This window comes from Nicotiana tabacum, chromosome 3 (assembly GCF_000715075.1).
Source record: "Nicotiana tabacum cultivar K326 chromosome 3, ASM71507v2, whole genome shotgun sequence".
NCBI lineage: Eukaryota > Viridiplantae > Streptophyta > Magnoliopsida > Solanales > Solanaceae > Nicotiana > Nicotiana tabacum.
This window is the reverse complement of record NC_134082.1, coordinates 181,712,289-181,738,080: the sequence shown is the minus strand read 5'-3', so window position 1 is coordinate 181,738,080 and position 25,792 is coordinate 181,712,289. Positions and strand designations below refer to the sequence as shown.

Below are 25,792 nucleotides of genomic sequence, written 5' to 3'. Positions count from 1 at the left end.
GACAAAAGTTCTAAAATTAGTTTCAGAACTTATCAATGGAATTCTATGGCATTTTTTCTATGGCCCACAAACTTGGATCATTACAAATCCATTACTGCTATTTGTAACAGTTTGAAGATATTTATTTTCAAATATGATTTTTTTCTGACATCTCAAATCTGCATGACCGCCACCTGAAATCCACCGCCAACCACTACCAAAACTCCGACGAGGAGCAACAGTAAATCATAGCAAAGAGATGAAGCTATGACTTTTTCCTCAAATGTTGTACATCGAAAAGTTGGAACTTCCTGCTCCAATGGCTATGGTGGAAAAAAAGAAAGGAAGAAAAAAGAGAAATTTTCGTTTCTTTTCTTCCACAAAATAGGCGGCACTGCAATGAGAAGGAAGAGAAGTTAGGGTTTCTCTTTCTCTACCGCTAAAATACTGATATATTTTTATTAAAAAAATGGTGTTAAACGTGTGGGCTAAAAATAGGCTTCTTTCATTTTACAGATTCTTAGCCCTGTAGATGACTCCATCTAAAATACAATAGGGACAACCATTTTCGGCTGCTCATTTCGTATCTTGAAGAAATAGTAGGCTTAAGTAATGTAATAGGGGTCAGGACAAGCTTGTCTTCTTCTTGTTGGGCTAAAGGCCCACTTAGAATATTTTTTAAAGAAAAGGAAATTGATTAAGGCTTTGGTTACATAAGGAAGTAGCTGAATGGGCCTCTGGCAGACTTAAGAAACTTGGACTTATGACCCATTTTAAATGCTTTGGACAATTATTCTTTTGTGCTCATCGCCAAAAATAAAAATTACATAATGTTCTTTTCTTTAATTATTTCTAAATTTCTAAAATTAGTCATATGGACTTAATTTTTAGAATATAAATTTAGTATTTGTATTCTTGCAAAGAACACTATAATTGTTTTATTGTTCAAATTGCTAGAAATGCTAACTTGTTTAACATTAAATTTATTTGTTGTCTAACATGCTTTAAAATGTTAATTTGCTTAACATTATATTTATTTGTTAATTCGTTAAATATGATTGAAATGTTAATTTATTTAACATTATTGTTACTTGTTAATTTATTTAACATGTATAATATGTTAATTAGTTTAACATTAAAGTAAATTTTATGTGAATTTGTATAGTAGGTAATAAATGTTAATTAGTTTGACATTAGTTTTATTTGCATGCTAATATAAGTTATTAGTTAACTTATGACCCACATGGGATTATAAAATCATGGAAGATGATTATGTTGTCTTAAACATGATAAAGACACTTAGCTAGATAATTGAATAGGTTAATTTTCAAAATATTTTAATTCTTGGACGATGATTAGAAACATAGAGAACTTTCGACCCCATAATTAATATATGTGTTTATTCACTTAATCAATTGATGCTTAGTATCAAAATATGTATGTATATAGAACATTATGCCTTGCGTTATTTTTTTAACATGATTCTCATATTATTTTTTATTTTTTAAAGAATGACTACTGCTTCAAAAAATATTGTTGTTGAGCTCAACAAAGGGTTGAAACCCAATGGTGACAACTATGAAACCTGGAGCTTGAAAGCCCAGTATGTGCTAGAGGAGCAAGAGGCTCTGGAGGCCATTAACAATGTCATGAATGAGCATGGGGAAGGCAACACTGCTCAGCATAGGCGTGAGCGTGAAGCCTATGACAGTTGGAAGAAAAAGAACTCTATTGCTCGCATTACGTTGTTGAGCATTGTCACGACTCGAATTTTTTACCCTCGGGAGTCGTGATGGCGCCTACTAATGTGAGCTAGGCAAGCCAATCCTTTAAAGTAATTACTTATTTATCCGATTATTTTTTTTTAACAAATATAAGGCGATAACATGATAACAACGGAAATGTAAATTTAAGCGGAAGACAACAATAAAATATCTGAAATTTATGTCTATTACAATTACTCAAGACTTAATCACCCAAAACCTGGTGTCACAATGTCACTGACGGTCTAAGATTTGCTACATAGAAAGTCTGAAGAAACTATCAATACACTGTTTCTGAAGCGAAAAGATGAAACAGGAAATAAAAGAAAGAAGAGATGCCAGGGCCTGCGGATGCCTGCAGGTCTACCTTGGATCTCCGCGCGGATTGAAGGTAGCCTCCAACTACGGTCCAAGAGCTGCTTCGGGATCTGCACATAGTGCAGAGTGTAGTATCAGCACAACCGACCCTATGTGCTGATAAGTGTCTAGCCTAACCTCGGCGAAGTAGTGACGAGGCTAGGACCAGACCACCAAATAAACCTGTGCAGTTATATAATATACAACGGAAAGTAAAGTAGGAATAAACAAGTAAAGATGGGAGGGGGAAACATGCTTCGGGGAATAACAGGTAAAATAGAATATCAAGAAAACTATAAAGGAATCAAAATCCAACCACTAACAAGAATAAGGAAAACAAAGGCAGATTTCACTTTCTTTTCACATCTTGTTGCAGGCGTGCAACCCGATCCCATTTCCTGCATCTCGTGGCAGGCGTGCTACTCGCTTCCCTTTCATGTATCTCGTGGCAGGCGTTCCACCCGCTCCCATTTCATTTATCTCGTGGCAGGCGTACCACCCGCTCCCATTTCATTATATCTTGTGGTAGGCGTACCACCCACTCCCATTTCATTATATCTTATGGTAGGCATACCACCCGCTCTCATTTTATTATATCTTGTGGTAGGCGTACCACCCTCTCCCATTTCATTATGTCTTGTGGTAGGCGTACCACCCGCTCCCAGTTACAAGCCAACAATAATCACAAGAAATCCCGGCAAGGGAACAAGAGCAATATAACAACTTCCCGGCAAGGGAACAATGATATTTCAACAACATTCTGGCAAAAGAACAATACTATCAAAACAAACATCCCGTCAAGGGAATAATAATATCAAACAAACATCCCGGCAAGGGAACAATGGTGATGATAACATATAAAGCACAATAAACCACAACGGAGTCATAACAATTATAATACAAGACTCACGGGCATACTTGACACCAACGTATAGATACTCGTCACCATGCTTATACGTCGTACTCCACAATTAACATGTAGCAAAAAAGATACAACTCCTAATCCCTCAAGCTAAGGTTAGACCAAACACTTATCTCGATGCCACGAACACAATTCACGATTCAACTATAGCTTTACCCCTTGATTCCACCACCAATTCGCTCGTATCTAGTCACAAGTTACTTAATTACATCAATAAACGCTAAATGAATCAACCCCAATGCCTGAAAATGAATTTTAAAGTTTTACCCAAAAAGTCAAAAATCGCCCCCGGGCCTACATGGTCAAAACCCGAGGTTCAAATCAAAACCCGATTACCTATTCCCCCACGAACCCAAATATATGATTTATTTTGAAATTAGACCTCAAATCGAGGTCCAAATCCCCAATTTTTGAAAAACCTAGGTTCTACCTAAAACACCCAATTTTCCCCATGAAAATCATTAATTTTAAGTTGAAATCATGTTAAAAGATGTTAATGATTGAAGAAAACTAGTTAAAAATGACTTACAATTGATTTGGAGAAGAAGAAGCCTTTGAAAAATCGCCCTAGCGTGTTTATGTTTTGAGAGGATATGAAAAATGGGTTAAAATTCGTCTAAGTATAAAAGTTGCAGGTCTCAGATGTGGGAATTGCGAACCTCGACCTCTGCTGGCTTAGGAATTGCGAAGGGAAGTTGGGAAATGTGAACTGGGAATTGCGATGGGAGGTTGGGAAATGCGAACTGGGAATTGCGAAGGGAGGTTGGGAAATGCGAAGCCTGCAGGCCTGCAATTACTTAAGTCCAAAATTTCACCCTGCGGCCTATCCAAAACTCACCCGAGCCCTCGGGGCTCCAAACCAAACATGCACACCACCCTAAAAACATCATACGGACTAGCTCGTGCATTCAAATCACTAAAATATCATCAACAACTATGAATTAAACCTCAAAATCAATGAAATTTCTCAAAACTTCTTTAAACATCAAATTTGCATTTAAGGTCCGAATCACGTCAAATGGATTCCATTTCTTACCAAACTTCACAGAATTATCTTAAATCACGTATAAGACTTGTACCGGGCGCCGGAACCAAAATGCGGGCCCGATACCAACATGTTCTAATCAAAATTCATTTTCAAATCCTTTAAACAATTTTCTTTAAAAATTCATTTCTCGGGCTTAGGACCTCGGAATTCGATTTCGGGAATACGCCCAAGTCTCATATTTTCCTACAGACTCTCCGGGACCGTCAAATCACGGCTCCGGGTCCGTTTTCCAAAACGTTGACCGAAATCAAATTAATTCATTTTATAGTCAAAATTTATCATTTTTCACAGATTTTCACATATAGGCTTTTCGGCTACACGTCCGGACTACGCATGCAAATCGAGGTGATGCTAAAAGAGGTTTTTAAAGTCTCGGAACGTAGAATTCCTTTTAAAAACAAGTGATGACCTCTTGGGTCATCACATTCTCCACCTCTAAAACAACTGTTGGTCCTTGAACGGACAAAAGAAGGAAGTACCTGAGTCGGGGAAAAAATGAGGATAACGGCTCCGCATATCAGACTAGGACTCCTAGGTCGATGCCTCAGGAGGCTGACCTCTCCACTGAACACGAACAGAATAAAAACTCTTCGATCTCAACTGACGAACCTGCCGGTCTAGAATAGCTACCGGCTCCTCCTCACAAGACAAGTCCGTGTCCAACTGGATAGTGCTGAAATCTAACACATGAGATGGATCGCCGTGATATTTCCGAAGCATGGATACATGAAACACTGGATGCACGGCTGATAAGCTCGGCGGCAACGTAAGTCTATAAGCCACCTTTCTTACTCGATCAAGAATCTCAAACGGGCCAATAAACCTATGGCTAAGCTTGCCCTTCTTCCCAAATCTCATCACGCCCTTCATAGGCGACACTCAAAGCAATACCCACTCACCGACCATGAATGCCAAATCACGAACCTTGCGGTCGGCATAACTTTTTTGCCTGGACTGAGCTGTATGAAGCCTATCCTGAATGATCCTGACCTTGTCCAAGGCATCCTGAACCAGATCCGTACCCAATAACCGAGCCTCTCCTGGCTCAAACCATCCAACCAGAGACTGACACCGCCTACCATACAAAGCCTCATAAGGAGCTATCTGAATACTCGACTGGTAGCTATTGTTGTAGGCAAACTCTGCAAAAGGCAAAAACTGATCCCACGAGCCTCCAAAGTCAATGACACAAGCTCGGAGCATATCCTCCAAAATCTGAATAGTCCGCTCGGACTACCCATCCGTTTGAGGATGAAATGTTGTGCTCAACTCAACCCGCGTGCCCAACTCTCACTGAACTGCTCTCCAGAAATGGGAGGTAAACTGTGTACCTCGATCCGAGATGATAAACTCGAGCACACCATGAAGACGAACAATCTCCCGGATATAGATCTTAGTTAACCTCTCGAAAGAATAGGAGACTGCCACAGGAATGAAATGCGCTGACTTGGTCAGCCTATTAACAATAACCCACACTGCATCGAACTTCCTCTGAGTCCGTGGGAGACCAAAAACGAAGTCCATAGTGATACGCTCCTACTTCTACTCAGGAATCTCAATCTTCTGAAATGAACCACTGGGCCTCTGATGCTCGTACTTAACCTGCTGACAATTCAAACACTGAGCCACATATGCAACGATATCTTTCTTCATTCTCTGCCATTAATAAATCTTGATACATCTTCACGGTGCTCGGATGAACAGAGTACCGGGAGCTATAGGCCTCTTCTAAAATCAACTCTCGAAGCCCATCCACATTAGGCACACAAACTCGACCCTACAATCTCAAAACTCCATCATCACCTAAGGTAACCTTCTTGGCACCTCTGTGCTACACCGTGTCTCTAAAGACACACAAATGGGGATCATCATACTGCCGATCATAGATACGCTCCAATAAAGAAGAACGAGCGACCATGCAAGCCAACACCCGACTGGGCTCAGAAACATCCAACCTCACGAACTGATTGGCCAAAGCCTGAACATCCAAAGCAAGCGGCCTCTCACCGACTGGAATATAAGCAAGACTGCCCATACTGGCTGACTTTCTACTCAAGGCATCGGCCACCACATTAGCCTTTCCCGGATGATATAAGATGGTGATATCATAATACTTCAAAAACTCCAACCACCTCCTCTGCCTCAAGTTCAACTCCTTTTGCTTGAACAAATACTGAAGACTCTTGTGATCCATGAACACCTCACATGCCACACCATACAGATAATGCCTCCAAATTTTCAATGTGTGAACAATGGCTGCCAACTCCAAATCATGAATCGGATAGTTCTTCTCATGAATCTTCAACTACAACGAAGCAGAGGCAATGACCTTGCCATCCTGCATTAATACTGCACCAAGCCCAATACGAGATGCATCACAATAAACTGTATAAGGCCCTGAACCTGTGGGCAGAACCAACACCGGTGTCATAGTCAAAGCTGTCTTGAGCTTCTGAAAGCTCACCTCACACTCGTCTGACCATTTGAACTGGGCACCCTTCTGGGTCAACCTAGTCATCGGGGCTGCGATGAAAACCCCTCCACAAACTGACGATAGTAGCCTGCCAATCCCAAGAAACTCCGAATCTCTGTAGCTGATGCTGGTCTAGGATAGTTCTTGACTGCCTCAATCTTCTTCGGATCAACCTGAATACCCTCTGCTGATACAACATGACCCAGAAATGCAACTGAACTCAACTAGAACTCACACTTCGAGAACTTAGAATATAACTGACTATCCCTCAAGGTTTGAAGAATCACTCTAAGATGCTTCTCGTGCTCCTCCCGGCTGCCGGAATAGATCAAAATATCATCAATGAAGACTATCACGAATGAATCCAAATAAGGCCTGAACACTCGGCTCATCAAATCCATAAAAGCTACTGGGGCATTTGTCAACCCGAATGACATCACCAAGAACTCATAATGCCCGTACCGAGTGCGGAAAGCTGTCTTAGAGACATCGAATTCCCTAATCCTCAACTGATGGTAGTCAAATCTCAAGTCAATCTTCGAAAATAGCTTGGCACCTTGAAGCTGATCAAACAAGTCATCAATCCTCGGCAATGGATACTTATTCTTGATTGTAACCTTGTTCAACTACCGGCAATCAATACACATTCTCATCGATCCGTCTTTCTTCTTAACAAAAAACACCGGCGCACCCCAAGGAGAAACACTCGGCCTAATGAAACCCTTCTTAAGCAAGTCTTAAAATTGCTTCTTCAACTCTTTCATCTCAGGCAGGGCCATACGATACGACGGGATAGAAATAGGCTGAGTGCCCGGAGCCAAATCAATGCAAAAGTCAATATCCCTGTCAGGTGGCATACCCGGCAGGTTTGAAGGGAAAACCTCAGGAAACTCACACACAATGGGCACAGAATCAATAGAAGGAATCTCAGCACTAGAATCACGTACATATGCCAAATAGGCCAAACACCCCTTCTCGACTATACACCAAGCCTTCACATAAGAAATAACACTACGGGTAGAATGACCAGGAGTCCCTCTCCACTCTAAACGAGGTAAACCCGGCAAGGCTGAGATCACAGTCTTGGCATGACATTCCAAGATAGCGTGGTAAGGTAATAACCGGTCTATTCCCTATATGACATCAAATCAACCATGTCTAGAAGAAGCAAATATACACGAGTCTTAAGACCTCCAATCACAACTATACATGCACGATGGACTCAATCTACCACAATAGAATCACCCACTGGTGTAGACACATAAACAGGATCACTCAAAGAATCACTAGGCATGACCAGGTACGGTGCAAAATAAAACCGAAGCTTCTCTACCACAAACCAGAACAATACATGCACCTCCACCTCTAATACCTTTACCTCCACCTCTAGCATCTCTACTTCCACCTCTAATACCTCTACCTCCACCTCTAGCTAACTGAGCGGGCTAGACGAGTCCCTCAATGAACCTCCTCAGTCTCTCTCACAGTGGGAAGTATGATAAGAGCATGACGAGCCAAGTCGATGAATCTGATATCGTACTGAGTAATAGTCATAGAACCTTGCTGGAGACGCTCAAATTGCCTCCAATAGGTCTCTCTCTGAGTGATGGGGAGAAACTTCTCTAGAAATAGCTGAGTAAACTGCTCCCAAGTCAATGCCGGTAATCCGGCTGGTCTAGCCAAACAAAAATCCCTCCACCAAGTCTTGGCGGATCCAGACAAGCGAAAAGTGGAAAAATCGACCCCATTGGTCTCAACTATCCCCATATTCCCGAGAACCTCGTGACAACTGTCTAGATAATCCTGGGGATCCTCAGTAGATGCACCGCTGAAAGTAGTAGTGAAGAGCTTGGTGAACCTATTCAACCTCCACAAAACATCGGCAGACATAGCTACTCCATCACCGGTTTGTGTTACCACACCCGGCTGAACTGCTCCAACAGGCTGAACTACTAGAGTCTGGAACTGGGGAGCTACCTGCTCCGAAGTGCGAGTAGCAGGGGTCTGGGCCCCTTCTCCAGCCTGAAAGACGGCTGGTGCTATAGGAAGCAAACCTGCCTAGGTAACACTCTTCATAAGGCCCACTAGACGGACCAGAGCATCCTAGAGTACTGGGGTAGCAATAAACCCCTCTGGGACCTAAGTTGGGCCCACCGAAACTGCTGGGGCCAGAACCTCATCATCAAAATCAACCTGAGGCTCCGCCGCTGGTGCTGCTGCTCTAGGCTAAGCTCTACCCATACCTCGGCCTCTAGCACGGCCTCGGCCTCGCCCTTTGTTCCTTGTGGGAGCTGCTGCTGGGGGCTCGGGCTGTTGTTCAGTAGATGAGGAAGCGCGCGTTCTCGCCATCTGTGAAAGAACAGAGTAGAAATTCAATTAGCATTGAGAAACCAAACCGCACGATAGGAAAGAATAAATGTAAAGTTTTCCTAACTCTGTAGCCTCTGGGGGATAAATATAAACATCTCTGTACCGATCCCTCAGACTCTACTAAGCTTTTCTGTGAACTGTGAGACCCATGTAACCTAGAGCTCTGATACTAACTTGTCACGACCCGGATTTTCCACCCTCGAGAGTCGTGAAGGCGCCTACTAATGTGAGCTAGGCAAGCCAATCCTTTAAACTAATTACTTCATTATTCAATTATTTCTTTTTAACAAATATAAGCCGATAACATGATAACAACGAAAATGTAAATTTAAGCGGAAGACAACAATAAAATATCTGAAATCTATGTCTATTACAATTACTCAAGCCTTAATCACCCAAAACCCGGTGTCACAATGTCACAGACGGTCTAAGATTTGCTACATAGAAAGTCTGAAGAAACTATCAATACACTGTTTCTGAAGCGAAAAGATGAAACAAGAAATAAACGAAAGAGGAGATGCCAGGGCCTGCGGATGCCTGCAGGTCTACCTTGGATCTCCGCGTGGATTGAAGGTAGCCTCCAACTACGGTCCAAGAGCTGCTCCGATATCTACACATAGTGCAGAGTGTAGTATCAGCACAACCGACCCCATGTGCTGGTAAGTGTCTAGCCTAACCTCGGCAAAGTAGTGACGAGGCTAAGACCAGACCACCAAATAAACCTGTGCAGTTATATAATATACAGCAAAAATAAAAAAGTAAAAATGGCAGGGGGATACATGCTTCGGGAAATAACAGGTAAAACAGAATATCGAGAGAACTATAAAGGAATCAAAATCCAACCACTAACAAGAATAAGGAAAACAAAGGCAGATTTCACTTTCTTTTCACATCTTGTTGCAGGCGTGCAACCCGATCCCTTTTTCTGTATCTCGTGGCAGGCATGCCACCCGCTCCCTTTTAATGTATCTCATGGCAGGCATGCCACCCACTTCTATTTCATTTATCTCGTGGTAGGCGTACCACCCGCTCCCATTTTATTATATCTTGTGGTAGGCGGTACCACCCGCTGCCATTTCAATATTCTTGTGGTAGGCGTACCACCCGCTCCAAGTTACAAGCCAACAATAATCACAGGGAATTCCGGCAAGGGAACAATAGCAATATAACAACTTCCCGGCAAGGGAACAATGATATTTCAACAACATCCCGGCAAGGGAACAATACTATCAAAACAAACATCCCGGCAAGGGAACAATAATATCAAACAAACATCCCGGCAAGGGAACAATGGTGATGATAACATATGAAGCGCAGTAAACCACAACAGAGTCATAACAATTATAATACAAGATTCATAGGCATGCTTGACACCAACGTATAGATACTCGTCACCATGCCTATACGTCGTACTCCACAATTAACATGTAGCAAATAAGACACAACTCCTAATCCCTCAAGCTAAGGTTAGACCAAACATTTACCTCGATGCCGCGAACATAATTCACGATTTAACTATAGCTTTACCCCTTGATTCCACCACCAATTCGCTTGTATCTAGTCACAAGTTACTTAATTACATCAATAAACGCTAAATGAATCAACACCAATGCATGAAAATGAGTTTTCTAAAGTTTTACCCAAAAAGTTAAAAATCGCCCCCGAGCCCAAATATATGATTTGTTTTTTGGTCAAATATATGGTCAAAACCTGAGGTTCAAACCAAAACCCAATTACCCATTCCCCCACGAACCCAAATATATGATTTGTTTTGAAATCGGACCTCAAATCAAGGTCCAAATCTCCAATTTTTGAAATACCTAGGTCTACCCTTAACACCCAATTTCCCCCATGAAAATTATTGATTTTAAGTTGAAATCATGTTAAAAGATGTTAAAGATTGAAGAAAACTAGTTAAAAATGACTTACAATTGATTTAGAGAAGAAGAAGCCTTTGAAAAATTGCCCTAGTGTGTTTATGTTTTGAGAGGATATGAAAAATGGGTTAAAATTTGTCTAAGTATAAAAGTTGCAGGTCTCAGATGTGGAAATTGCGAACAGGGGTTCGCAATTGCAAACCCCGACCTCTACTGGCTTGGGAATTGCGAAGGGAAGTTGGGAAATACGAACTGGGAATTGCGAAGGGAGTTTGGAAAATGCAAACTGGGAATTGCGAAGGGAGGTTGGGAAATGCGAACTGGAATTGCGAAGGGAGGTTGAGAAATGCGAAGCCTGCAGGCCTGCAATTCCTTAATTCCAAAATTTCACCCTGCGGCCTATCCAAAACTCACCCAAGCTCTCGGGGCTCCAAACCAAATATGCACACCACCCTAAAAAGATCATACGGACTCGCTCGTGCATTAAAATCACTAAAATACCATCAACAACTATGAATTAGACCTCAAAATCAATGAAATTTCTCAAGACCTCTTTAAACATCAAATTTGCATTTAAGGTCCGAATCACGTCAAATGAATTCCGTTTCTTACCAAACTTTATAGAATTATCTTAAATCACATATAAGACTTGTACCAGGCGCCGGAACCAAAATACGGGCCCGATACCAACATGTTATAATCAAAATTCATTTCCAAACCCTTTAAACAATTTCAGAAAATAATTTTCTTTAAAAATTCATTTCTCGGGCTTGGGACCTCAGAATTCGATTCCGCGCATACGCCCAAGTCCTATATTTTCCTACGTACTCTCTGGGACCGTCAAATTACGGGTCCGGGTCCATTTACCCAAAACATTGATCGAAGTTTAATTTATTTTATAGTAAAAATTTATCATTTTTCATAGATTTTCACATATAGGCTTTCCGTCTACGTGCCCGGACTGTGCACGCAAATTAAGGTGATGCTAAAAGAGGTTTTTAAAGCCTCAAAACGTAGAATTCCTTTTAAAAACAAGTGATAACCTCTTGGGTCATCACAAACACCTTAGATGATGACATTCTAAAGGAGTTTAAGGATCACCAAAGAGCTATGGATCTTTGGAATGCTTTGAGAAAAAGGTTTGGTACATGCTCCACTGCAAGGCACATCTGAGCCAAATGACAAATATGATCGGGGAGTTGAAAGATGTTGGTCATGTGTTGACTGATGAACAACAAATCCAAGCTATCATACGTTCTTTACCTAGTTCTTAGGATCATATGAAAATGCATTTGACCCATAATGAGCGAATCACAACTCTGGAATATGTCCTGAGACACCTTGAGTTAGATGAGGAACGACTTGAGGCTGCAAAGCCAATAGCTGAGTTGCACATGGCAACAACCTCCAAAACCAAGAATGATTCAAAGAAAAAGGAATTGGGGAAAGAACAAAAGGCCACCTCAAGCTCAGCCAGCTCAGCCTGCTAAAAGAGCAAAGACTGAAAAAGGTAAGAACAGACGTCCCAAACGTGTCAAAGTTGGTAAAGTGAAATGCTATAATTGTGACAAGATGAGTCACTATGCCAGAGATTGCTCTGAGTCTCCTTGAAAGGTATTTCACGATGCTCGAAGTAGTGAACTTTGTATTTACAGTTCTGTTTTTCTTACTGAATCTAATCCTTTGTGGATTATAGACTCAGGAGCAACGAACCACATAGCTTGAGAACGCAGTGCCTTTGTTGAATTTTGGCGAGTTCCACGTGGAGCAAAGTGGATATATGTGGGCAACAACAATAAAGTTGCTGTTGAAGGGATCGGTACATGCAAGTTAGTCTTGCATGGTGGTCGAGACCTAATACTACATGATGTTCTCTTTGCACCAACAATTCGCCGGAATGTTATTTCAGTTTCAGTTTTGCTTAAGCTAAGATTTGACTTGTTTTGTCATGGAAATTCTGCCATGTTGAATTTTGGTTCAACTTTATTTGGTTTTGGTCATGTGACCGAAGGTTTAATTATTATGGATTTGGATTATGATTCATTTAATAATAATGCTAGTTTTTCAATGTTTGTTTCTTCATATAAATATGATAGTGATGTAAACATATGACATGCTAGACTTGGTCATATTGGCCAATAAAGAATGCAAAGGTTAGCAAAACAGCGTTTGCTTTCCAACATTGAACATGTGGAATTGTCCACTTGTGAAAACTGTTTAGCTGGAAAATCTGCAAGAAAACCTTTTGGTCAGGCGACTAAAGCTGAATATCCTTTGCAATTAGTCCATTCAGACATCTGTGGGCCTATGAATGTTAGGGCTAGGCATGGATCAAGTTATTTCATCACATTTATTGATGACTTTACCGGTTTAAGTTATGTCTATTTAATTTCCCACAAATCAGAAGCAAGAGCTTAGTGGAAAATCAATTAGACAAGAAGATAAAAGCTCTTCTAACTGATCATGGTCGTGAATATTTATCAACTCAGTTTAATAATTTATGTGATGAAAAGGGAATATTTCATCAGTTGACTATCCCAAATACTCCACAACAAAATGGTGTTGCGGAGAGAAGAAACAGAACACTCCTAGAAATGGTTAGGTCAATGATGGAATAAGCTAACCTCTCAATTAGTTACTGGGGTGATGCGTTGCTTACTGCCACTTTTGTACTTAACCGAGTGCCTACAAAATCAGTTACTACTACTCCATATGAGTTATGGACTGGAAGACAACCTAACATGAGTGTATTAAGACCTTGGGGTTGTGTTGCCTATACACATGATTGCTCTCACAAATATGGCAAGTTGGGTCCGAGGAGAAAGAAAAGTATCTTTATAAGATACTCTAAAACCTTAAAGGGTTATGTGTTTATAGGTCAGCAAGACAGTGGGAGTGTAACTGAGTTTGAATCATGAGATGTCACATTCTTAAAGGATGAATTTCCTAAGAAGGGAGAGGTAGGGAAAGACCTAACCTTATTTGAGATAATGGATCAAGAAGTACAAGGATCACTTCATTCTAGTGGGAGAATTTTAGCATATGATGAATTAGTTTCTCATCAAAGACTTCCTTCATCATCAGATGCGAATGAAAGTAATCCTTCTACATTTAGTGGAAGTCACCAAATGGATCTTGTTCCAAGTGGGAGTGAGATGGTCACAAATCTTGTTCCAAGTGGGAGCAACATTGATCCAAATGGGAATAATGATGAATCACAAATAAGACGTGGCTATTGTAAAATGATTCCCCGTCAACGATTTGATATTGAAGGCGGCAAGCTATTTATGATGCTCTTACAAGAAGAAAACGAGCCTAAAAATGTAAAAGAGGTTCTCTCATGCCCTTCTAAGGATAAATGGACAAAAGCAATGGAAGATGAATTGGAGTCTAAGACAGTCAACAAAGTTTGGGAACTAGTTGACCTCCCTCAAGGATGCAAAGCAATTGGGAGCAAATGGGTTCTCAAAATTAAGCTCAAGGTTGATGGCACAGTTGAGAGATATAAGGCTCTACTGGTGGCGAAAGGATACACACAGCAGAAAGGAATAAACTACGAAGAGACTTTCTCGCCTGCTGTACGATTTACCTTAGTTCGCCTGGTTTTAGCTATTGTTGCAAGCTTGGACCTTGAATTACATCATATGGATGTAAAGACTGCCTTTCTCAATGGAGAACTACATGAAGAAATTTATATGGAACAACCCGAGTGTTTCATTGAAAAGGGTCACGAACAAAAGGTTTGTAGACTTTTGAAGTCTATTTATGGCCTCAAACATTCTTCAAATCAGTGGTATATACGCTTTTAGAATGTTCTTGTATCCAATGGTTTTACCATGATGGATGAAGACCATTGCATTTATACCAAGAGATCAATAAATAAGCTTGTGATTTTAACATTGTATGTAGATGACATACTTATAGCTAGAAATGATAAGGAGTTTATATCCGAGATAAAGTCATGGTTGTCATCTCAATTTGAGATGAAAGATATGGGTGAAGCTGCATATATTCTTAGAGTTAAGATTTCAAGAGATCGTCCAAAGAAACTATTGTATCTCTCACAAGAGAATTACATTAGAAAAGTTCTTGAACGATTCAATATGCAAAATAGTAGCCCAGTTGAAACTCATATCAGTAAAGGCCATACCTTGAGAAGTTAGATGTGTTCTAAGACTCCTAAAGAGACAGAAAGAATGAGCCGAGTTCCTTATAGGAGTGTAGTCGGAAGTCTAATGTACATTATGGTGTGCACTAGACCTGATATCTGTCAAGCAGTTGGCTTGGTAAGTAGATATCAAACCGACCCAGGTTTAGCACATTGGCAAGCTGTAAAGAGGATCATGAGATATCTGAAGGGAACTGCTGATTATGCCCTTTGTTATCAAGGTAGAAAGGATCTGCAATTAGTTGGATACAGTGATGTTGATCATTGAGGAGATCTAGACGAGAGGAAGTCTACCTCAAGATATGTTTTCTTACTCAATGATGGGGCCATATCATGGAGTAGTAAGAAACAATCATATGTATCACTATGTATGATGGAAGCCGAATACGTGGCTCTCACATCAGCAGCACAAGAAGCTGTTTGGTTGAAAAAGTTCTTGGATCACTTGTTGGATATCACTGAAAATACTGAACCATTATTAGTCTATCCTCCACCAAGGACCTAAAGTTTCATTGTAATACCAAACATATATGATCTAAGGTACTGCATACTTTATGATCTACTTGCAGGTTTGCGCTCGACGAGAGGCTATATACTCCTAACAGATGTATAACACTTAGCTCTCACATTATGTTGGTCGCACGGTGTGATGACCTTTTGGGTCAAAAGGTCATCGGGTCATCACTTATTTTAAAACGAAATTCTGTGTTCTGAGGCCAAAAAAACCTCTTTAGCATCACCTCGATTTGTGTGCACAGTTCGGCACGTAGCCGGAAAGCCTAAATGTGAAAATATGTGAAAAATGATAATTTTTTAGTATAAAATGAATCAATTTGACTTCGGTCAACATTTTGGGTAAATGGACCCAGACCCGTGATTTGACGGTCCCGGACGGTCCGTATGAAAATATGGGACTTGGGCGTATACCCGGAATCTAATTCCGAGGTCCCAAGCCTGTGAAATGAATTTTTGAAAGAAATTGTTTATAAGGTTTGGAAATGAATTTTGATTAGAACATGTTGGTATCGGGGCCATATTTTGGTTCTGGCACCCGGTACATGTCTTATATATGGTTTAAGATAATTCTGTGAAGTTTGGTAAGAAACGGAATCCATTTGACGTGATTCGGACCTTAAATGCAAATTTAATGTTTAAAGAAGTTTTGGAAAATTTCATTGATCTTGAGGTGTAATTCGATGTTCATGATGTTATTTTAGTGATTTGAGTACACAAATAAGTTCGTAGGATGTTTTTGAGGTTGTGTGTACATTTGGGTGGGAGCCCCGAGGCTCGGGTGAGTTTTGGATAGGCCACGGGGTGCATTTGGAACTTGGAAAATTGCAGAAAAATTTGCTGGTATGCCCAGGCCTGCAGGCTTCGCATTTGCAACATGCGAAGCCTGGCTCGCAAATGCGAAGGCTGGATCGCAAATGCAAAACCAACCCAGGCCAGCTCCCTCTCGCAAATGCGAGATCCTCTTCGCAATTGCGAAGTTTCCCTTTGGGCCAATGGTCGCAAATTCGACCTATGTGTTGAAAATGCGACATGCCTTTCGCAAATGCGAAGATCCCATTTTCCTGATGGGTTCGCAAATGCGAACCCTCTTTCACATTTCCCAAGCCAGCAGAGGTCGGGGTTCGCAATTGCGAACCCCTATTCGCAATTCCCACATCTGAGACCTGCAATTTTTATACATAGCCGATTTTAAAACCCATTTTTCATATTCTCTCAAACATAAACACACTTAGGCGATTTTTCAAGGATTTCTTCTTCGCCAAATCAATTGTAAGTCATTTTTAACTAACTTCCTTCAATTCTTAACATCTTTTAACATGATTTCACCTTCAAATCAATGATTTTCATGGGGGAAATTTGGAGTTTTGTGTAGAACCTAGGTTTCTCAAAAATTGGGGATTTGGACCTCGATTTGAGGTCCCATTTCAAAACAAATTATATACTTGGGTTCGTGGGGGAATGGGTAATCGTGTTTTAGTTCGAACCTCGGGTTTTGACCATGTGGGCCCGGGGCGATTTTTGACTTTTTGGGTAAAACTTTAGAAAACTCATTTTCATGCATTCAAATCGATTCATTTAGCATTTATTGATGTAATTAAGTAACTTGTGACTAGATACGAGTGAATTGGTGGTGGAATCAAGGGGTAAAGCTATAATTGAATCGTGAATTGTGTTCATGGCATCGAGGTAAGTGTTTGGTTTAATCTTAGCTTGAGGGATTAGGAGTTGTGTCCTATTTTCTATTTGCTTCTTGTTGAGTACGACATATAGGCATGGTGACGAGTATCTATACGTTGGTGTCAAGCGTGACCGTGAGTCTTATATTGTGATTTTTGTGATTTTGTTGTATTATTCATGCCTTGGTGAAGATTTCTAATTGTTGTATAAAGTTTGTGGAAAGAATTGTGACCTATGAATATTGCGGAGCATTGGCTCAAGTTGTATAGCGAAATTGTGAAAGTATAAGTGACAATTGAACTTTTAGAGCATTGGCTCGAGTTGTCAAGTAAGAGTGAGAAAAAGAAGAGATTATTATGTTTCCCCCTTGTCGGGCTATTGTTGAATTATGGTTCCCTTGCATTGTGTTCTTAATTGATATTACTGATGCTTAGATTGAGGATTCTTTGTGTTGGGTAGGGATTATGGGTATAGTTGAGGTAGTTAGGTGTCAGAATGAGGTTGGTTATAGCTAAAGTAGTTAGGTGTGGTGATGAGTTTGGTTATAGTTGAGGTAGTTAGGTGTGGTATCAAGTTTGGTTATAGTTGTTTCTCCCTTGTTGGGACGTGATTGCTTATGCTGTCGAATCCCTTGTCGGGACAGTGTAGACCTTATTGATCTCTTGTCGGGACTCTCATTATAATTGTAAATATTATATGTGGATCGGGTTGCACGCCGCAACAATATTATATATGGATCGGATTGCACGCCGCAACAATATTATATATGGATCGGGTTGCATGCCGCAATAATATTATATGTGGATCGGGTTGCACGCCGCAACAAAGATATAATGAAATGGGAGCGGGTGGTACGCCTACCACAAGATATACTGAAATGGGAGCGGGTGGTACGCCTACCACAAGATATAATGAAATGGGAGTGGGTGGTACGCCTACCACGAGATATAATGAAATAGGAGCGGGTGGTATGCCTACCACGAGATATACTGAAATAGGAGCGGGTGGTATGCCTATCATGAGATATAATGAAATGGGAGCGAGTGGTACATCTACCATGAGATATAATAAAATGGGAGCGGGTGACACGCCTGCCACGAGATACATGAAATGGGATCGGGTTGCACGCCTGCAACAAGATGTGAAAAGAAAGAGTGATCTGCCTTTGTTTTCCTTATTCTTGTTAGTGGTTGGATTTTTGTTCCTTTACAATTTTCTTGATATTCTATTTTTACCTGATATTCCCAGAAGCATGTTTCCCTCTCCCATCTTTACTTGTTTATTCCTGCTTTACTTTCCGCTATATTAACTGCACAAGTTTATTTGGTGGTCTGGTCCTAGCCTCGTCACTACTTCGCCGAGGTTAGGCTAGACACTTACCAGCACATGAGGTCGGTTGTGCTGATACTACACTCTGCACTCTTTTGTGCAGACCCTAGTGTTGTGGACTTCGAACCGCAATGAGATTGCTGATTCTTGATCATCAGGCGACCCAAGGTAGTCCTGCAGGTGTCCGCAGGCCTTGGCGTCTCCTTCTATCTATTATTCCTGTTTCTTTCATGCATTTCTAGAGACAGTGTTGTATTTATTTCTTCAGACCCTTTATTTGTAGCATTCTTAGACCGTTTGTGAAACTGTGACACCAATTCTGGGTAGTCGAGACTAAAGGTGTTAAACGGGCTGGGTTGGACCGGTTCTGGACCGACCCAGACCGGTAGAACCCGGAACCGGCCCAGACCGATAATAGGGGGCTGGGTAGGAGGGTTTGGGGGGGTTGGCTCGGTTTAGTTGGCCCAAACGGGTAACCGGAACCGGTTGAACCCGGTAGAGTGAATAGTACCTATTACCGGGTTAACCGGCCCGGACCGGCCTGGTTCAAACGGTTATATGTTTTTTTAATTTTTTGAACTGGTGGGCCCCACAGACCGTTGGCAACGGTCAGACTATGTTTTGGTCCGTTGGCCAACGGAAATATTGCACAAATAGCCTATTTTTTTTTAAATTTTTAACCCTTTTTCAATTTACAAAATTAACCTTCTCTAAAACTATAAATACACCTCCCTCTTCTTCATTTCTTTACTCAACTCTCATTTCTCAATCTCAATTTCTCTCATTCTCCAATTTTCAAGATTTCAAGTCTCAATCTCAAATTCTCAATTCTCAAATCTCAATTCAATTTAAATTATGTCTCGTACTTCTAGAGTGCGCTCATATGTTTTGAAACACTTTGAGGTGGTAGAAGAAAAAAAAGAAGGTCAGAAAGTAAAGTGCAAGAACTGTGGTCAAGTCTTAAATTTTCGTTCAGAGTCTGGCACAGGCAGTTTAAGGAGGCATATAAAGTATTGTCTTGAGCGTCATTCGGAAATTCGTATTTAAGATTTTAAGACAATTTGTGTTATTTTAATATTATTAGACGTATTTATGCTTAATGTTTTAGTTTGTTAGATTAATTTGAAGTATTGTTAATTTATTATGCATGAAAATTTAGTTTTACTATTTTTTGTTAATTTACTTTTTAAATGCAAACTTTAATTTTGAATTTTGAAATAAATGTAGCACTTGCAATTTATATTATTACTTTTGTATTAATATAACTTGTAATCTTTAAATTAATACAAAGTATTAATATAACTTACAATAGTTATACAAAATACAAAAAATATTAAAAAATACACTAAACCCGGCCCGGCCCGGCCCCCTCAACCTGTAACCCTTACGGTTCAATTTTTACCCGGATGAACCCGAACCCGTTAAACCCGTTAAGAACCAACCCGGAACCGGCCCGGACCGTAACCCGTACGGGTCCAAAAAATAGCGGCCCGACCCGGCCCACCCGTTGAACACCTTTAGTCGAGACTCAAACAGTTGTACTAGATATTTATGTTTAGCTAGTTTGTTGTTTTTCTTCCGCTTATGTTAAATTCCACTATTCAAGTGCTATTAATTCAAAATTGTTAATGAATATAAAATGGGTAAAAAGGTAAATTGTGCAATTAATTGGCTTGCCTAGCTCGTATTAGTAGGCACCATCACGATTCCCGAGGATTAGAAATCTAGGTCGTGACACATGGTCTACTTCCCTGTATGAATGATTGAGGAGATGAGTTGAGAATATGTTTCTCAAGCTAGATGGGCACTCCCATTATGTGTGAGTGGGAGGAAATATTTGGTCCATCCATAAGGGGTGCTTGTCACACCTCCTTTTTACGTACCCGTGAGGGTACGAGGGAGTTTTTCCAATTAAAGGACAATCGAAACGGGATTTATTTATTTATTTCAGAGTCGCCACTTGGGAGATTTAGGGTGTCCCAAGTCACCAATTTTAATCCCGAAGCGAGGAAAATAATGACTCCATATTACAGTCTGCGTACCAGAAATCCGGATAAGGAATTCTGTTAACCCGGGAGAAGGTGTTAGGCATTCCCGAGTTCCGTAGTTCTAGCACGGTCGCTCAACTGTTATATTCGGCTTAATTATCTGATTTTATACAAGTGTGAACTTATGTGCAAAATTTTAACTTTTTTAAACCGCTTTTGTCATTTACTGTTATTTTATCAAGAATTGCAACGTCGTGAAAACATATCTCGAACCACGTTACATCAATGCACCCATGGTTGTTGACATATTTCGACTCGGTTGAGATTTGGATTTGGGTCACATAAATGTGCACCCGAATTAAGGAGAATAAATTATTAAGACGTGCCTAAAGCAACTAGCGTATTGTTGTTTTGGGTAAGGCCGAAAAATTCGCTAAATGGCCTGTCCCGAATTCTGAGTGTTTTAATGTATATACAGTTAGAGGGCCCCGCAACTGTGTATATTTTTATTTGACGAGGCTCGTCTCGTTCTACTTTTAAAAGGAATTCGCGACGTCATGGATATGCCTCTCGGATCACGTCACAATCAATGTACCCGTGATTAGAAATACATTTCGAATCCGTCGAGATTTGGATTTGGGTCACATAAATGTACACCCGAGTTTAAGAAGGTAAGGTTTATTAAAGCGTATCCTAAAGAGACTATCGTGTTGTTATTTTAGGAGGGTTGTGAGATTTGCTAAGCAACCCGTCCTGGAAACTAAATGCTTCAATAATATACATTTAACAAGGGCCCCGCATCTGCGCGTTTTGTTTGTTTTCATCGAGGCTCATCTCGTTCTTATTTTTTTTAAAAAAAAGATATCCTATAGCAACTATGTTTCTTGTCGTGTTTGTCTCTATCAATCGAAAGCAGTAGATAGTCCTAATTAATTAATGCTTGCAAGTTATTTATAATAGAATTCGGAAATGCTTAAAATCCGGGACGAGGCTGCGTGCACAGTCAGTCGAATAAATAATCATGGGCCCAAATCCAGCCCACGCGCGGTTGGCCAGACCTGGGCCACTGCTCGCTCGATGCGGGCCTGCCTGGTCTGTCTTCGACCTGGGCTCGACCTTCATGAGGTTGAGGCCCTGAATTTGTGTTCTTTATCTTGAAACATGGTTTTAAGAGTTATATATGGCAATTTATTGGAAAGGAAAGAACTTAATTTACAGTGTACAAATTTCATGCTTGGACTACATTACAGCATATATGGCAAAGTAAACTAAATCTGAGATGCAACCTAATTCATTGAGACCACTTTTATCTAACAGCATACATATACAATTATCATTCGATACCCTATATTGACATCAACTAGGCTTGTAAGCTAACTTCAGTATCCCAAAATATGAGCTATTAGACATTACATGACATTTAACACAACAGTACATGTATATAAACAACATTTGCAGATCTTCTCTTTTACACTCATTGCTCAAACTTTCGAGTTACATTGGTAGTGTAATTGTGTACCTGGTATAGAGGACAAAGAAGGAAGGAATGATCAGCTGGGTAGTATGCAGTAAACACAGCAACAACAACCAAACAGTAACAACAGCAAACCAATAGCCACAAATGCTTTCCACAGTCCAACAGACAAATAGCAACAGTTTCCAGAGCAACAGAAACCACAGGTGGTCGAGGCCCAAACAAACAATCCCAGAAAAAGAGTAATGAACCAGTAGAAAATCCAAGATACCAAATGTGACAGCAACAGAAAAACCCAATAACCACAAAGCTCAGCTAATACCTGATACAGTTCCAGCAATCAGGAAGACTAAGACTCGAACCACAACACACAGAAAACTCAGTATAGTAACAATCGCAGCAGAAACACACAGCCTTTCTCTTAATGGAACAGTAATGACCCTAGTTAGAATAACTGGCTTGGCTAGAATAGCCCAACCAATTTAGCTCCTCGTGCAGTTTTGGGCAGTGATTGGTTAAAGTGTTCTGAAAATTTCCCCTTTTTGTTTTCTCTTTTTTCTGAAGACTAAAAGTCCAGCCCCTTTTTAAGTTTTCCACTGGCCTATTTATAAGCCAAAGTGACCAAGTGCAGCTAAGCTGCCCTCATCTGCAACTTGCAGTCTGCCCATACCCCTTAAAGCCCATGCCTAAGCATCTTTTGGTGCCAGCCCCTTTATTCCCCGCGCCTGGTTTTTGTTTAATCAAGAGTTATGGGCATCATTTTATTATTCATTTTAAGCCTCATACTCTCATGTCTTGCTCCCCATTGGTATTAGTTTAATCCTAAATCAGTGCCCTACTTGTCAGCTCATTTAAACTAATCTTTCTGCCCTTTTAACACCCCAGAATACCCCTGCTTAACCTTGATTATTACTGCCCTGCCTATTGCAGCCTCAGGGCATTTTTGAACTGATGAAAGTTCAGATTTAAGACTTCCTGGACTGAACCTTTTCAGTCATTTTTACAATGCAAACCAACCATTTTAAACAATGCTGGGGCATTCAGTTAGTGGCGACGTTCAATTAGTCATGCGACATTATTAGCTCGTTCGACTCATTAGTTATAGAAACTAATCAACGACATTTATCGAGTCGACTATACTAATTATAGCAGGTAATAATCAGTCGCTCTTATAAACAATACGTTCAGGGACCTAAAGGGCATCAGACAATTTTGTGTTCAATTACTGGGAACCTATATAAGTTTATTCATGCGACGACTATACTAATCGGACATGCTTATCATAGGATACATTTAAATCATACCCAGAACACAATCGACCAAATAAAAGGTCTTTACAGAGAAGAAAGAAATTAAGAAACTATCAGGAAATAACAAACAATTACCACAAAGCATGCTAATGACTTAATCAGAACCAAACAAAGAGAAAAGGAAACTTACCGAAAAAGTTTGAAATCAAAACGGACTCAAATCTGACTCGACTTCGAACTCTTGAGGCCGAACAAACTTTAATCAGGGTGTTCTCACATGAGAACACCTTGATTAAGGTCTATTAGACCTCAAACCCTTGTCAAGACCGGCCGGATTCCAAGGCTATTAGTGTTCTAGGTTTTGGATCTCCAGATCTGATTTTTAGGGAGTTGTGGGTAGATTCGGACCAAACCAAGCTTGGTTTGGTCACGAGGAAGGTCAGGGGGGTGTCTGGTATGAAGATGGGGTAACTTGGCATAGGTCCGGGTTCGACTCAAATCTTCAAATGAAGATTCGAGACGAACGAAAGTGATTCGAGGCAAATGGATAGTAGATCCATGTTCAGGAGAGTGAGGGGGTCTTAGGGTGTTCAGGAGGTGGTCACCGGCGTTCGTGCCGCCGGCTTTAATGGCGAAGGAGACTAGGGCGGCTGCTAGGGTTCGGGGGGTTTCAGGTTTGGGTTTGGGGACGATGAAGGGTGGGGTTGGTATAGGGGGTGCGGGGTATGATAGGAGGCTTATATACGGGGAGGCTGATTGGATCTGAGCCGTTAGATCAGATGATCTCAACGGCTTAGATCTGATACTGAGAAATGAGACGGGGTCGTTTGGTAGTTAAACGGGGTCGTTTGGTTTAAGTGGGGGTTGGGTCAGACTGGTTATTGGGTCGGGTTTGAAAACGGGTCGTTGAAAGGGGTCCTGAGCCGTTAGATTGGCCTGGACGGATGGCTCAGATCGAACGCCCTTATACGGCGTCGTTTGAATTGCTGCTTGGGCAGCCGGTTTTGGATTGGACTCGAGTGTCTGTTTGGGCCTGCTTTGTTTTATTTCTTTGGGCCCAAACCGATTTTCCTTCACTCTTTTGCTTTCTTTTTTTTTTCTTTTAAACAAACAAAAAAAATGAAATAAAATAGTGAAATTAAAATCAACCACACTGTAACATTTTCACATAGTTATCACAAAAAATATTTAAGTAAGTTAAATCACAACCTAGATCGAACGATGCACATATATATATTTCGAATTTTCTTTTAATGACACACATATTTTTTGTATTTTGTTTGATAATGATTAAATGCGAAATGGACAGACCCACAAATGACTAGCAATACATGTCATGAAGAATTTGTATCGCGGGGTCATTTGTCACTATTTTTATTTTTGTTTTCCTTTTGGAGTGATTGCTCGTAAAGCAAAAATCACGTGCTTACAGTGCTCTAAGGCCCAATGGTTATTAGTTAACCTTAATGTTCCCTATATAAGTACACTTAGTGTGTACTCTAAAAGAACATTTTGCAGTAATTTTTCTACGCTTAATCTTCTCCCACAATCAAATTAGGGTTTAGACTATGGAATTGGGGTTGCTCCAACACAACGTGACAACCATCACCGACTGATGATTCCAGTCGTGGTTCCCCTGTCTTCCGCTTCCGTGACGAAGAACAAGTAAGTTCTCGTTTTATAATTTACGCGCTAAATTAATGTGCTTAGTTTATCGCGTCATCCTTCACTATATTTAAAAATAATTTAATTTTAAGCTTCTCTTTCTAGAGATGCTTTTGTACTCCAACAAATATTTATCACTTAGTTTTAGACCACAAATTTCAAAATTATTTCTTATTTATTAAACTTCGTGCTCACAAACTATGCCACGTAAAATGGGACGGAAGTAGCCAATTAGTCAAAGATTGTACCTTTACAGGAGCAGAGGGAGAAGAAGGGGCATGTTGTTGAGGCTCCTGAATATACTTCTTCATACGACCCATAAATTCTTTGTTCCAGATATAATCATCAGAGGTGAGAGGATCCACATCCTCACCCCAATACTTCCTGAGCTTAGTTGTAGTGGGTGGGGCAGCATTGTACAATTTCACAGGTTTCTGCTGGGGCAAAATAACCTTGGTCTGTGTTAGAATTGAAGATGGGGTTGAATTATTTGCAGAATCTTGAGATATGGGTGTGGCTACAGAGGTCACTGAGAGATAGCAGTAGTTTAGGACTGCCATCTGAATTCCTTCAATTTTTTTGGATGATGAGTGATGTGCTTGTGTGGACCTAGTGCTGTTGATAACATTGTTTGTATTTTTTGGCCATGCAAAAGTTTGACTGGATATTTCCTAGGAAGTGAACAAAATGTAGTGAAAAAAGAGACTTGTATAATGGAGGTAAAAATGGGTTAGCGTAAACTTTTATTGTAAAATGTAATATGTTAAAGGTAAATATGGGTTTTATCTAACTTATTGTAAAATGCAATATGTTAATTTTTTTAAGAAAAGTAGACTTTATTTTGAGGCATAAAAGGAATACATTTACTCTTTTTTTTGCATTTGCAAATGAAGCAGCATTTTCTTCCCACTTGACAGTGGATCTTTATTTGGTTAT

At 40.4% G+C, this 25,792-nt stretch overlaps 1 protein-coding gene across 1 annotated transcript in view; it reads right to left on the bottom strand.

Annotated features, from left to right (window-relative positions):
• The window catches only part of LOC142178322 (protein CONSERVED ONLY IN THE GREEN LINEAGE 160, chloroplastic-like), a 36,431-nt gene extending 10,875 nt beyond the window's left edge, over positions 1-25,556 (bottom strand). The window contains exon 1 of the mRNA XM_075247655.1: positions 25,105-25,556. Within this exon, the coding sequence (XP_075103756.1) occupies positions 25,105-25,416 (312 nt within the window). The 5' untranslated portion in view covers positions 25,417-25,556. The remainder of the gene's footprint in view (positions 1-25,104) is intronic.
• Between the last annotated feature and the right edge of the window lie 236 nt (positions 25,557-25,792).